Source organism: Prinia subflava, chromosome 13, assembly GCF_021018805.1.
Source record: "Prinia subflava isolate CZ2003 ecotype Zambia chromosome 13, Cam_Psub_1.2, whole genome shotgun sequence".
NCBI lineage: Eukaryota > Metazoa > Chordata > Aves > Passeriformes > Cisticolidae > Prinia > Prinia subflava.
In genome coordinates this window covers 9,252,437-9,266,699 of record NC_086259.1, presented here as the reverse complement: position 1 = coordinate 9,266,699, position 14,263 = coordinate 9,252,437, and the positions used below count along the sequence as shown (strand labels likewise).

The following is a 14,263-nucleotide window of genomic DNA, read 5'->3' as shown; positions in this document are numbered from 1 at the left end:
GCAGCACTGGGAGCAATGTTCCACTCTGATTTAAATATCATCACCGAACAATTATTTCCCCAACTTTGGAAAAACTAACTCCTACAAAGTTTCAGTACTCAAGAGACTTCTCTTTCCTCTGTTCATAACTCAACTCAAAAGAAACCGTAAAAGTCAACTAAGATCTTCTTCTGAAGGGTGCATACAAATAGCCACTTACTGAGCTCCTCCTGGGTCTTACTACAGATCTCAAAACCTACAGGAAACCCTTCTGTTAATGAATGCTGCTGTAAAGAACATGCCTATATGTCAACAGTCATGTGCTACAAACGTCCCATTTTTGTTGTAACTAAAGTTTTAGTGTGAAGGATTGCACTATTTACATTTAAGACAATAAGGAATATAACATATTGCTGTTACTTTTCATGCCAGATTACAGAAGAAAATATACTCCATAACCAAGGGCTTCTCCTTCAGAAGAATTAAGGTTTCTAAAGCCAACAGGAGCCCAAGAGACACTGATGAGGGCTTGACCCAGCTACTACAGAGAATATGTTTTCTTCTTGTAAACACTAACCTAAGTAACTCCAGTCTAGAGGGGGTGGGAGAAAGAGGGTTGTTAGAGATCAAAAAAGGTTCCCTTAATGAGATTGTTTGCAGAAACTTCATGGGCCATTCGGCTTTCCAATCAACATGCCAAATTAAACGTGCACCACATTAAATCTGAAACACCTATAAAACAAGCCCTGATGAAATACAGACAGTCTTCCATCTACCTCCTCCATATGGCTCAAGCAAAGTCAACTTTTAATTTCATAACACAAAATATTTAATTTATGCTTTTCTTCATATGTCAATTTAACCTCTGGCACATAGCTTTGAAACCATATAAGGATGCCTAACACTTTCCATATGGCAACTGAATTGTGGCTTTTAATTGCACCAACTGGTATCATTCAAGGATAATTCCCTTGGAATCCAGCTTTCTGCTACAGTATTGGCCAATTCACTAATCTCATCACCATGGCACTAATACTTTCAGAGACTCTTTGATTGTTAATATTCATATTATAATTTTCCCAAACCAGAGCTGTCAAGATATACTGTGTACACCACTAATTAAATTATCTTGGTTTGTTGGCACCAAATTTCAACACTAAATAAGATTCTGCTTTTCTCTCTCTCAATACAAAGTTTGGTAATTTTATTTTAAATGTCATAGACAATATTTTTGTGTACTAAAATACTTTTTAGTCATATCAATGTTGAGAACTGCTGAGTCTGTTGCTTATTCAGAGTCAATAAAAACAATTATTTATATAGTACTGACATTAACGGACTTGAAAATATTTCAGTTTAAAAGATGACTTCAAGCAGTCACACAAGATAACATCCAAGGAAGCCTTCATTGCTCTTGTCACCATACCAGAAAGAAGGCAGTCTTTCAAATGTCACTTTACCCATGAAATGACCCCAAAGTAGTGCTACAATTAAATCTTGCATTTCAACAGCCTTTAAGCCATAGTATGTCCATAACACTAAAAGGTCTCATTTCTGTTTATTGTTTTCATTTCTGATGAATGACCTACCCAGCCGTGTCTTCCATAAGGCGATGTATTTTTAATACGCACACACATACACACACAATTTAACAGTGGGGAACTGGGAAGGGCTTCTTTTTTAATTTAAGATTGATCATACAAGAGGAGCAGAGAAGTTGACACTGGTGTTGTCTCCTCTCAGCCATGCAAGGAATGCCCATTAATGTCACTGGCAGTTACAGGCACAGAACAAATGGAGAACAAGCCCCACCTCTGATGCGCCTCAGAACTTCATACTGTGTTAGTCCCAAACTCAACTCTAATTAATATCAATTAGGGTTGAACGTGAGGATCACTAGCACCAATCAGCCCAGCAGAAGTGGTAAGCTAAAGTCACTTCTGTTTTACCAAAATGATTACCTACAATGTGGCTCACTGAGAGTTGGTTTGAAATTTAATTAAAAATATGATTTCTTTTCCATTCCCAAGCACAGATCTCAATGAGATGCACAAGAACCTAGTAAAATTTCCTATAGCTTTGAAGATAAAAGTAAATGGAACTAAGCAAATGTCATATTTAATATTCCCCCCTCTAGCATAGAACCATTCCTCAGTTAAATAAATAAATACATGAATATTTGCAAACAATGTTGATTTCCAAAAATAGTTTGTAAAAGTAAACACACTGAATAAATTTAAGCTTAAGAATTATACAGGATAATCCACAGTATCACAAAACCTTTCTGGATACAAGTTAACTCATTCCCAAAGCAGCAAAAGAAGTGTATTCAGTTGCTAGCAGATTTACAGCCTCGGTGGTTTCAATTAGCTTTGAAACCAGAAGATGACTCTGGACCTCATATTTTCACGGATGCAACAGAATTCCTTCTCTGTTTAATCCTGCTGGATGTGGACGCTGCAGGCCAGCAGAGTCCCTGGATGCTGAGAGCAGAGCAGCCCCTGCCGGGCGGGGGCCGGGTTTAAGGAGCCCGGGCTCCCACCCAGCGCGACGGCTGCGGGCACAGCGCGGGCACAGCGGGCACAGCGGGCACGCTCCCGCCCCGTGCTGCACCCAGAGAGCCTTCTCAGAAGGCAAAGGCTGGGCACTAATTACCGTCCTTCCAGGGAATTGGAGGGGAGACACAGATGGACAGGACACGGCATGGACAACACAGCAACTGGGAGAAGTCTTCTCTAACCAAGAAACTCCCAAAACTTCTGCTCAGGAGAGGGAAAGGAGAATTGAGCTCTCCTTGAGTGAAGTGATGTAAAGACCTCCCCCCCACAACAATTGTAAATTCAGTCATTCTAGAGAGGACTACAAATGAATCTTTACTGCTTTCCTGTATTAGTCACTCATTCCTCTTGTAAAACACTGCATGAATCCCCTGAACTTCAGTGTCATCTCCCCTGGATGACTAACTTCAGCAGAACAATTCACTGTCTGTTCTTGAGAGAAACAGTCTTCCAGCTACAACCAAGACAGAATCTTTGGCTTATAGACAGCAAAATAAATCAAATTGCACTATCACATGCAAGTTCTGATAGAAATCACTCAAATTTTGAATTTTCATTCTTGGAAACTCTTCAGGCTAGGTGATCTCCTAAACCTAGACCTCTCCTAGACAGGTCTTTGGAAGTAAACTGAATTTCACCAAACAGACCCTATGTCTGAACAAACCACCATCAGCAAAGCTCTGTTAAGGATTCACACTACGAAGATTATTTCTAGGACCATTATTTTTTTAACACAGCTGTACATTTCTATGAATGCAGATATTTTCATAAGTGTTTGATCTAACTTTCTGTTGTAAGTCACGAACACAGCAACTTGGGATCTATTTTAGGGGAAAAAAACCCCATGTTTTACTGAGAAGTCACAGTTTCAGCTGTGACACGGTAAAACTGTACCATTCGACAGTCTTGTAAGCTTATTGAGCGTTTTAGGTAAAATTTTGAAGCAGTAAGGAGAAGAGTCCTTGGTCAATTCAAGCGCACACTACTACACTGTTGGGGACTGTCCCACACAACCCCGTGGCCAACCATCAGCAGAAGAAACTACTACTACTACATCTTGAGGAGACCAAAGAACCAAGAGGTTAGGCTACAATTCCCTTTGTATCTTGGTATAATTATACAAGAGATCAAAGAGATCTCAGAAGAGAAGCAGTCATGCAATCTCAGTTATGGAGTCAATAGCTGTGACTCCGTAATCCTTGTCAAAATGATTGTACATATGGCACATCTGGTTCCAATGTAGGATTAGAAATGCATCCTTCCATATTCCAAAAGTTCATATTTTAAAGGAACTTTAATGTAGCTGTCACAGTGTGCCTGTGACAGGATGACAATTAAACTAAATCAATGAGCAGGCACACAGATACTACCAAATATATTAGGCAATAAATGGCAAATAATTTTGAACATTCAGAAACATCTCTATAAGGATGACAGTAAAAAGCCTCATGGGAACAGTGCTTTTAAACACACTTAAACCTATTTACAGTTTTATAATGTACTAAAGCTGTAGACTAATATTTAGTTAATGGCTTGCTAATTGCTGAGCCATCATGAGGAGGACTTCCTCTTGAGTAAGAGGGGAAATACTGTTCTACTGTCATTCCAGCTGAGCAGACCTCATGAAACTGCCAACTGAAGAGCGTTGTGAATAGAGTATCTTTGACTAAAGATATTTTCTCCTTTTTCAGAAAGCAAATCATCTTTGTGGAAGAAAATACATTTCACAAAGTCAGAGTTTTTATCTTTAACTCTTGTAAATTAAATCTATGTTTAGTTTGGTGAGTTGAGCTTCTTTTCTAGAAAATATACATATGAAAGGTAGAACATTTGTAAAAATCCCGACTTACAAAAATTGAATAATTAGAAAATAATTAAAACCACATGTTTTTACTCTTTGTATCTGTATCATAGTATGTACTATTGTTAATGAGAACTTCTTTCTTTGAACATATTGTTTCCAAGTAAAGCGTAATAAATATTACTTTAACCAGTCATACCTGCAAGTTGAAGGTGATTATGTTCATCAGTTACAAAAAAATCATTATCTTACCCCCTTTGTCTTTACTTCTAGTGACTCTCACACAATCTATGCTCCTCAAAATACAATACTGGTGGAATCTAAAATGTCATCATTAGCTTTTCCCATACTACACATCTTCTACTCTCTTCAACATCCCTCCTAAAATGAAGTATTCTCAACTTGCAAGTTCATTTTTCCTGAGACACAAGAAGTCCAGGCTTCTGACAATACAACTGGTAGCTAACAAAGCAAAGAGCCTGCAGGAGGTTTGGTGGCCCTGGCTCTGCTTGTGCTTTCAAAGCCACACTGCTTGCTGGGAAGCACAGATTCCAATCTCTCCATCTCTCAGGTTACCTTCCCAGTGATGAAGCTTTCAGGGCTTGATCCAAAGTCAATGGGAGTCTTTCAGTAAACATCAATAAGCTCTGGATCACACCCTGAAACACTATGAGGACCATATCTAAGTAATGGTAAGTCTGTTTACTTCCCATCATGCCTCTTTGTTTAAAGAGACATTAAAAATAAATAAAAGAAAACGGCAACTGAAACATTCCCTCCAACCCTGCTTTACACGGAGGACTGAAGGAAAGAGAAGGGGTGGAAAGTGACCAGTGAGACAGCCAGGACAAGTGACTGGCACAGAAACCCTCGTGGAGAAAGTCAGCCTCACGTTATTAGCAAAGAGCAAATAAATAACAATAACTCTTGGGGACTTCTCCTTGCCTGCCAAAATGTCACAGGCAAACTTGTGCGCTAATCAGGGTTCACAAGCTATCGCACACTGGCCGGGTGCTGGGCTTTCCCCAGAGATTGTTTGTTCCTGTTTGTGAAAGGTTTTGCTCTAATCATACTGCCCAGACACCAGCGGCCAGGTTCCCTCACTCCTCCGGCTTTTACCCTCACCAAGTTTGCTCTGCAGCTTCTAACTTCATCAAAGGGCTGAAGGAAACCACCCACGGGGCAGCGCCTCAGAGCAACACTAGGGCAAAGAAAACCTTCCTTTGCACAACCGCCCCTTGGGAGGGAAGGAGGGATGTAGAAAGAGCTTTTGCTTTTCACTGTTTCAAAGGGAAGGAGCGGAGGGGCAGCGGGGAGGCTGACATACCCTGGCGCTGGAGAGCCTGCACACGGCGCGGTGCTGGCAGCCGTGCTGGAGTCCCGAGCTGCTGCCGCCGCTGCTGCTGCCCCCGGAGTATTTCTGCTTCACCATCCAGTCCTCCAGCCCTCTGCGAGCCAGAGAGGCGTTCACCGCAAAACTATCACCTAGAAAAGAGGAGAGAGACAATGCCGCCGCTGAGCCGCCCGCAGAGCCCGCCCGACCCCCGCGGCCATCCCCGCGCCCGGCCGGGGCTGAGCCCGGGGCTGGAGCCGGGACCGGCACCGGGGCTGAGACCGGGGCTCGGCTGGAGCCGGGACCGGCACCGAGCGCGGCTGGGAGCGGGGCACGGCGCAGAGCGCAGAGAGAGGCGGAAAGTTGAGGGGAGAGGGCAGGGGCCGGGGGCAGCCCGCCGGACCGGGGGAAGCGTTCAAAGTTACTGGCGGCGAGGAGCCATCCCTACCTTCTGGACTTTCTCTGGGTTTACAAACGGCAGCTAGGCAGATCCGGAGGAGAGTGTGTGGGGGGAAATAATAAAGAAGGATCGTTAGACACCAGAATAAAACCACAGCAACAAACCGAGTAAAATCCGAATAAAGGGAAGGGGCTAAGGAAGAAGCAAGTGAAAGGAACTAACCATGTTTCGAGTGAAGTTTCCCCATCTCTCTGCATTGATCTGCAATTACGATTCATTTGACTGTTTTCAGTAGGGTCAGGTTCGCTTGTTGTTATTTTTTGTAGATATGTAAAATCCCAGCGTATTTAGAAATCCATGTGCTCCGCTTCTCCCTGCTAACACACAAGCGAGCTCAAATCTCCGCTCCTCTCCTGCAGCACGGTCCGGCGTCCCCCTCTCCGCTCCAGCCTTCCTCCTCTCTCCTCTCTTTCCCAAAGACAGAGGCGGTTACAAAAGACCTTACTTCACCCACCGGGGAACATGATTGACACCTCATTGAGATTAGACCACTTGCAGGCAGCCTCCGCCTTCCCATTGGGCCGCGGCGGCAGATGAAAGGGGCGAGTGAGCCTTCTGGAGGCTCAAAAAGGAAAAAGGAGGAAAAAAAAAAAAAAAAAAAAAAGAGAGAGAGAGAGAGAGAGAAGAAGAAGAAGAAAAAAAAAACAAAAAGGAGCAGCCGGGGCGCGTTTCACTTGCAGCCAGGCACGGGCGGCGGGGCCGGCCCCGCTCCGCGCAGCCCCGCGGGCGCCGGGCGGACAATGCGCCCGCTGCCCCCGGCCCGGCCCGGCCGCCAGCGCCGCCCTCCGCGGCAGCGGAGCCCGCGGGCCGCGCCCCGCCCCGCACGGTCCCGCACGGCCCGGCCCGGCCCCGCCGCGCCCCGCAGCCGCCGCCCCGCGGGCTCCCGCGGGCCCCGCAGCCCGCCGGGCTCTCCGCACGCTGCCCCGAGCGCTCGGAGCCCCTCTGTGCCTGCTCCGCCGCGAATGGACCGCGGAGGAAGCCAGCGAGCCTGGAAAAGCAGCAGTTCTGCTGACTTCTTCGTGTGAATTGTTTTCCACGGGCATCCCTTCGCACACGAGTGGTCCTAATGAAGGCACTGCTAATGGCAAAATGCAGTTCTCAGGGTCGGGTCCGGAACCTTTTTTCAGTGATTCAAAGTGTTGGCAGCAAGAGGACAAAGTCTCACTCAGTTTTTTTTTTTCATTATTAGTTAAGTAGATGAGATTTACAAAGACTCTCCCTCACTTCTCTAAATTATGAATGGCGTATCTTTTACACATAGCATAAACTAAAAGGAAACTTGCTGTTTCATAAAGATAATTCTCACAGTCATTAAAAATTTGCTTTCTTCCTCTGGCTGGTCATTATATTTCTGTTTATGAAAATCACATCTCCCTTGAGATCCTTGTAGTTCAACTAGGAGAGATAAAAGGGAGTGTGTAGAAGATTCAGAACAAGAAAAAAATGAAGACTTCTGAGAATTTATCTCAAGAAACTACTAGTCAAACTATGTAGGGTTTGACCCAGATGGGCCTGGTCCAAAAACTTCAAGGCCACATCTGTGCTTTCAAATCCATACGTTTCAAGCACAGGGAGGAAGGAGTTAGACTTGGGAGCTCATCTGAAAAAAAGATTCAAAGCATATGTAGTAACACTTCTGCAGGGAATTGGGACCAAGAGAGGAGGGTCAGGCTTGGAGCTCGTTTTTAGAAGGAATTCCAAAGCACATGGATGTGGTGAGGGTCTGGTATGAAACAACTGCACAGCACAGCCAATGCAATGCCATTAAATGGACCGTTTCAACCCAAATTTTCTTTGGATGATTGCAAAGCCATTTCTCACATTATTCCAACTATTTATCTGTCTAGCAGAGAAAGCCCTTGCATTGTGAAATGCAGCCATTGCAACAGCATCAATTGCTTGTCAAATAGCTAATAAACACACATCATTTGTGAATTTCTTTTTTATGTATTTTAATAATTTATTTGGCCCGTTTTTTATGTTGTGCATTTAAATGACATATTTGTTCATTTGAAGTCTGTCTCTTGTTTTGGAGAGGTGAAAGAGGGGAAGAAAGTGATTTAGATGAAGCAGACTCATTGGGGCATGAGCCTCATCCAGACTGAAATCTTGTAAAAATTTTTCTGATCCATATTAAGAAGTTGAAATCCTAATACCTCAGGTTGGCATATACACTAGTACCCTTTAAAACTTCACCAGCAAATATTTTATTTGGAGTATCACTTATTTTCACTGTTTATGAGGAATAGAGAACAGCTTAGCATAAGTGACCTCAAATGGGATGGGTCTATCCATTCATCTTGTGAGATGTTGCTCACATTCAGCTCTTGGGATTAAAACAAGGCCTTAGAAATGTCTGGAGTTCAGCAGGTCTGCTGAAGTGGCCAGGGGAAGAAGCCCTGGCTTTCAGAGCAGATTACAGAGGTCCACTTGTGTCGAGGAACTTGCATTCATAACACAGCCACTCTTGTGTAGAACTGCCTTTGCATATGCAACATTTGTTGGAGTTTAAAGCAAGCCCCTTCTAATTACAGTCGATGACATACCCTGCAAAAACAAGGTTTTCACAGGAGAGTAAAACTGACAAAAGGATCCCAAATGTCAGCAACTGACTCCATGAACAATGGGATTCGTGACTGGGCTGCTTGGGCACAGGAGCAACACAATTACAAGCTGGTTACATTTCTCTGGGTTTGACCCACAACTGCAGCTAATTCTTCCTCCCTCCACCTGGGAGAAAAGAAAGTTTTAGCTGCTCTCAAAGTGACAAACCTTGCGATTTTTAGCATGGTTTTGCTCAGACATCAAATTCCACTGGATTTCAGGAGAATTTAGCATGGTGTAACAACAGGAACCTCAAGATTTGACTCAGTATATAATGATCCTCAAGCTACAGGGTTCTCAAGGCATACAAAGCCCTTTGTTTTTCCTTCCATGAGGCCAGAAGTGTGTTAAGTTGTGACGTCTAGTAAAATATCAAAGTACACCATTCACAAAACAGTACTAATGATTAAAGGATCTCCAATTCAACCCAGTGACCTCAGTGGAATTCTTAAAGTTCGAAAGCTATGACGTAGAGTATTATTCATTGCCCTTTCATTACTGCTGACTACACTCCTCTTCTTCAGAAGATAGAAAACCCTTTTGAACCTTGCTAAACTATAAAGCAGTTGATGATAAGAAATGTATCTTAACTAAGAAACAAGTGAATAAGACCACTCTAGGAATTAATTTTCAATATTCAACAGCATAGCAAAATTAATGGCAATAATTGCAATAGCAAGAGTTACTTGATAGATGAAAGCACCACACTGATTTTCCTGTCTGGGTAGTGGTAAGATACTGCTTTCCAGTCCTTCTGTTTTATCTCCTTCCTTTTCTTCCCCTCTCCTGCCATCTTCCCTCCAGCTGGAGATGAAAGAAGTCTGGCATTGGCCTCCCAGTCTCAGGTGGGTGCTGCTCTCTTCCACCTGGAAGTGTCATGCTGGTCATGCTACACCACCTCCAGAATAAGTGAAGGTTGACATGGGGTTTTAAAAGTTGAAAAACCCCATGTAATTCTTTTTAAGGAAAAAAAAAAAAAAAAAAAAAAAGACAGAGCACAAACTGTGGTTCCTCCTCAGCATTAAACAATCTAAGCCCATATTGACCAGAAGTGTTTTAAGCAAAGGTTGCTTGGTTGTGAAGGAAAAACATACATGGTTTTTACGTTTCTAAAGATGCTTCTGGTACTCTCAGCAGCATTGCCAGGGACAATATGGATCATATGTAAGCTCTTAATATTTCCAGGGTCCAACTGACACAGAATTTTTAACACCGTCACTCTCAGAATCACAGATGGTCATAAACCACACTCAGCCTCCATTGCAACCACGTTCCAACCAAACTCCTTTTACAACTCCTTTTACTCCACTAACAAAGAATTGCTCACAGCACTGATACCTCTTCAGCAGTTTCCTCAATCACTACCCTGATGATGCATTTAGGGCCACAAACCCTTTTATGAACATTTAATTTTTGGTTTGGTGACCACATGAGTGCTTTGACTGCTCATTCCCAACACATAAATGGGATGCCTGTCACAAGACACTGTTTCAGCTGTGGGGCCTTTGTCTTTGTACCTCTGGTCTTGGCAGTTTTTTCAGTCCTTTTGCCTTGGGCATTTTTGCAATCTGGCATGTTAGCACCTCCTGGCTTTAGCAACTTTGCAGCCTTAGCTTATTGCCTCAAAGCTTTGGCATGAGTCTGCACTGTGGCATCCTTTCAACTCCTAACATACTTGCTTCACAGGTTTTCCTTGGGTTTTTCTTGGATGTCAGCAACTGCCCTGACCCTAGAGGGGGAAGAAAGACTGATCAGCAAGTTCAAACAGTGTCTGTGCAGCAGAAAGATGTCTATCACAAATGAGCACATTCACTGCATCACTTGCCAGATATTGCACATGCTCAGGTACCATGAGAAATTTTTCCAGGCCTTCTTCAAGATTATTCCTATAAATCTTCTGAGAGCCCATGATGATTGTTTGGAGAAAACCTTGTCAAACTTCATAGTCCCAGACCATAAGACCACTGTGTCTCCATACTCCAGTGGATATAGTTTACATGGTTAAAGTATTTTCTCTTTCTCTTCTCTTCAAAGGCAAGAAAACCCGTCAGCTAGAGATAGATGTTGAGCTGAAGGGCTGGTAGTTCAGGGTGACAAGTGCTGATTCTGTAGATGAGCTGTTGTCCAAAACCACCAGGAGACTCCCAGTTGTCCTTTGTACTACCTCCACTAAAATACTCCTCCTCAAGTAGTATTGTATCTCCTTTTCATTGCAGCCAGGAAAATGAGTTTTAGAAGTCTTAAAACGGAGGAATCCTTGATGAGGAGGATAAAGGTTCATGCCAAGTTAATCTTTGCTTTTTCCATCTAATACTCTGAAAGTCCTCATCAGCAACTGCCTTCAGTGAAGGTCCAAGTTTAGAAATGGTTTGTTTTTGTGAATTCCTAATTGTCACCTGTTATGTCCTGCAACTTCTCTCTCAAAGACCTTTCCATAGTTAACTCAGTGATCCAGATTTCAGCTCACCAGCAAAGTGGAAAGGTGAAAAAAATCAGCTGATGCTGCCTAAAGCTAGTGAGATTCCTTCTACCATGTATCTCAGTAGCTGAGGAAGCTGGGCCAGGGCCTTCCCAGCAATTTGGAAACAAATGGCTTTCTCAATATATTTTTGTGGGTGTTGGACCCTAGACTCAGTTTGCTTGGCGTCTGACTGCAGATTCTCCAGAATAAATTCAAACATCATACAAAATTAGCAGGATTTTTTCTGTCATTGAAAATACTGTTCCTTTCCAAATAAAATGAACTTGCAGTGTACTTGCTAATCCAAAACTATGGTTGTCCTTCATAAAAGGGAATCCTTGAGATATTTTAAAGTGTGATTTTTCTGAGTTTTCTTTTTCCAGTGGATATTTTGCAGATAAAGTTTGCTAACCTCTGTAACAATATGCAGAGAAAGAGGAAAAGTAACTTTTTTCCCACATCATGTAGAGTGTACTACACATAAAAAGAAAAGAAGCAAAGTAGAAAGTACTGCCATGACTTCAATAATCAGAACCTTTCCTTTAGCATCTAAGAAATGACAAGTAAGAAAGTTTTAATATAGGAGAGGATTTTATTTGCATTTCTTAACAATAAGGGTGGTTTATACTCCACCTGGTGTCTTTTCTCACATCATCTTTTATGGGCTTCTCTCAGTGACAAGTACCTTTGTACAAAGGTTTCCTCCCCCCTCTCCCCCTTCTCTGGTTCTAACTCTCTAGCAGGCTTCAGCATACAAACACAATGGGAGCATTGAAAGGAAGACAGTGGGACACCTCCTTTGATCTTGTGTTCTAATAACTTGTGTATGTTTGTGTCCAAAAACAATGTTCCAAGGCAGTGAGGACTGCTGCTGCCGAAAAGAATACTCATCACAGGGGCAGTGGAATAGTTAAACTGCATTCAGGAGAGTAAAGTACTGGCCAATAACTAAAACAGCACACTGTAAACTCTGCTAAAATGCTTTGATGAGTGAAGAGAGCCCCACTCCACAGCTGACAACACAGACATCACAGCTCTGTTCAAAGCATGGCACTGAGGGTCACCATTAAATCATACAATTCCCTATTACTTTTCATATCCATTCTAGAGGATGCTCACTGCACATGGACAAAAGAAACATGTCTTGCTTTAAAGCAAATGGCTGCTGTCAGATAAGCCAGCTGAGCTCCTCCACTCTGCTGCTACTTGCTCAAGGTTGTTGGGGTTTTTTAAACTACAAGAAGCTGGATTTCTGTTTTCATTTTTCATTTTGTAACTCACTGGTGCTTTTCTTTCTGAAAAAGGAAAAAATATTGCTGGAAAAACAATTGGCATGGGAACAAAGTGAGACCAGTCAGACCTTACACACAGAGCACACTGCTTGTGTAGAAGTCACTTCTGACAAAGTGGCAACCCACAGCAAGGGGTGGAGGAAGGAGAAAGTTGCTCGATCACTGTCTCATTATTTACAACTATGGGGTGGTAAAGCCTTATACTGTCACATGTTGCCAACTCTGTGACCTTTAGAAATAAAATGTAAGAATCAGGATCTGCACCTATATTTTGTATTTAGGTTCCATCTCTGGAGTATTTTTAGCATATTTGAAACTACAGACTTTGACAGTCACCCAGGCCTGATTTCCAATATGATAGCATTTGCAAAACTCTCATGAAATGTGAAAGGCTTGAATTCAATGTGTGGTGGCTCAGCACAGCACTTCTGTGTTAGCTTTGCTGGGTTTTTTTAAAATAAGCATAAAGTTTATTGAAGCTCTGTTGCTATAGTAAACACAGTTATTGCTGTGCTTACAAATAAGTAAGTGTAAGAAGTGTTAACTTAATAAATATCTGACAAGGATAAAAAATATTAGTAAAACTACCTTTTAAGCTCTGCATGAATTATAACAATTCCAAAGTGTTTTGGCAAACACTCATAACCATATTGTACTGGGAAAGAAAACTTTACTCTAAAAGCTCTGCCTGGACCACCATGTCACTGTACAAATCTGGATCCAGTAACTTGCCACAAGTATTTTGCCATTGTAAAATAAACTTGGCTATAAAAGAATGCCTTCTCTTGAATATTAAGATGCAGCAGAATAAACCATCAGGTTCATCTCCAAGTTGTTTACACGCTGAGTCATTGGTTACTACTGATTTTCCTCACAGGTACCCCGTGCACACCAAGGAGTGGTGTTGGCACAAAGCCTGTGATGCAGCAGGAACACAGACACTGACACAGGAGAGGGGCTGAGGCACAGGCACTGCCCTTCTCCAGTTCCCTGTGGGTGTTTCTGCCCTGCAGCACCAAGCAGAGCCCAGCTGCCCCTACCCACAGGCAGCCTTGGGGATGAATTACCCAAGACACAACAGAAAAGATCCAAACTGCTAACTGCTAAGCACGGTCCTGGCTCAGTGCTCAGCCTTTGTGCAGCCTACCGAGGCTGTTGGATCAGAAACAGGCTGGTTTAGGCACAGACCCAGGGAGATGCAGGCACTCAGCAGGAGCAGAGCGTGTCAGCGCTGCCCAGCACGGCACACGCCCGCTCCAGGGGATGAGACACGGACAGAACCCCTGTGCAAGGAATTCCTTGCAAGGAAAACAAAATTCACTTAAGCAGATCAACTACATTGAGGCCACCACCACAGAGCACAGAGCACAGGGCTTGATCTAAATTGTCCTTGCAGGTTACCTATAATCTCTAAACTTTGCTGTGGAAAACAGCTCTGTTTTCAAAATTTACTTAATTTTTTCTTACAAGGTGCATCCAAAGGAACCACAACACTGACTTATATAGATAAGACACTATCTTAAATGACCTTAAAATCATTTGAGGACTTCTACATGGAAATTTCTGAAGCTGGCAGATGGACAGATACAAAATGACCAAGTAAACTCTGAACATTTAATTTATACTTCTCTGCTTTTCTTTTACCATTAACAACCAGTGTTGCAAGACTGCTTCTACCAAGCACACTGCATGTAGATTTAATTTGTGTGCTTGATACATGGCCTCTTCACTGTACTTCTGCAACATTTTCTTATGGCATTAATGACATAATTATT

At 42.8% G+C, this 14,263-nt stretch overlaps 1 protein-coding gene across 1 annotated transcript in view; it reads right to left on the bottom strand.

The window, feature by feature from the left end:
• NKD1 (NKD inhibitor of WNT signaling pathway 1) overlaps positions 1 to 6,677 on the bottom strand; it is a 111,327-nt gene extending 104,650 nt beyond the window's left edge. Inside the window, exons 1-3 of the mRNA XM_063410509.1 lie at positions 6,294 to 6,677; positions 6,120 to 6,152; positions 5,666 to 5,823 (exon numbers count right to left, since the gene is read on the bottom strand). Coding sequence (XP_063266579.1) covers positions 5,666 to 5,823; positions 6,120 to 6,152; positions 6,294 to 6,318 — 216 coding nt within the window. The 5' untranslated portion in view covers positions 6,319 to 6,677. The remainder of the gene's footprint in view (positions 1 to 5,665; positions 5,824 to 6,119; positions 6,153 to 6,293) is intronic.
• Positions 6,678 to 14,263: the final 7,586 nt, after the last annotated feature.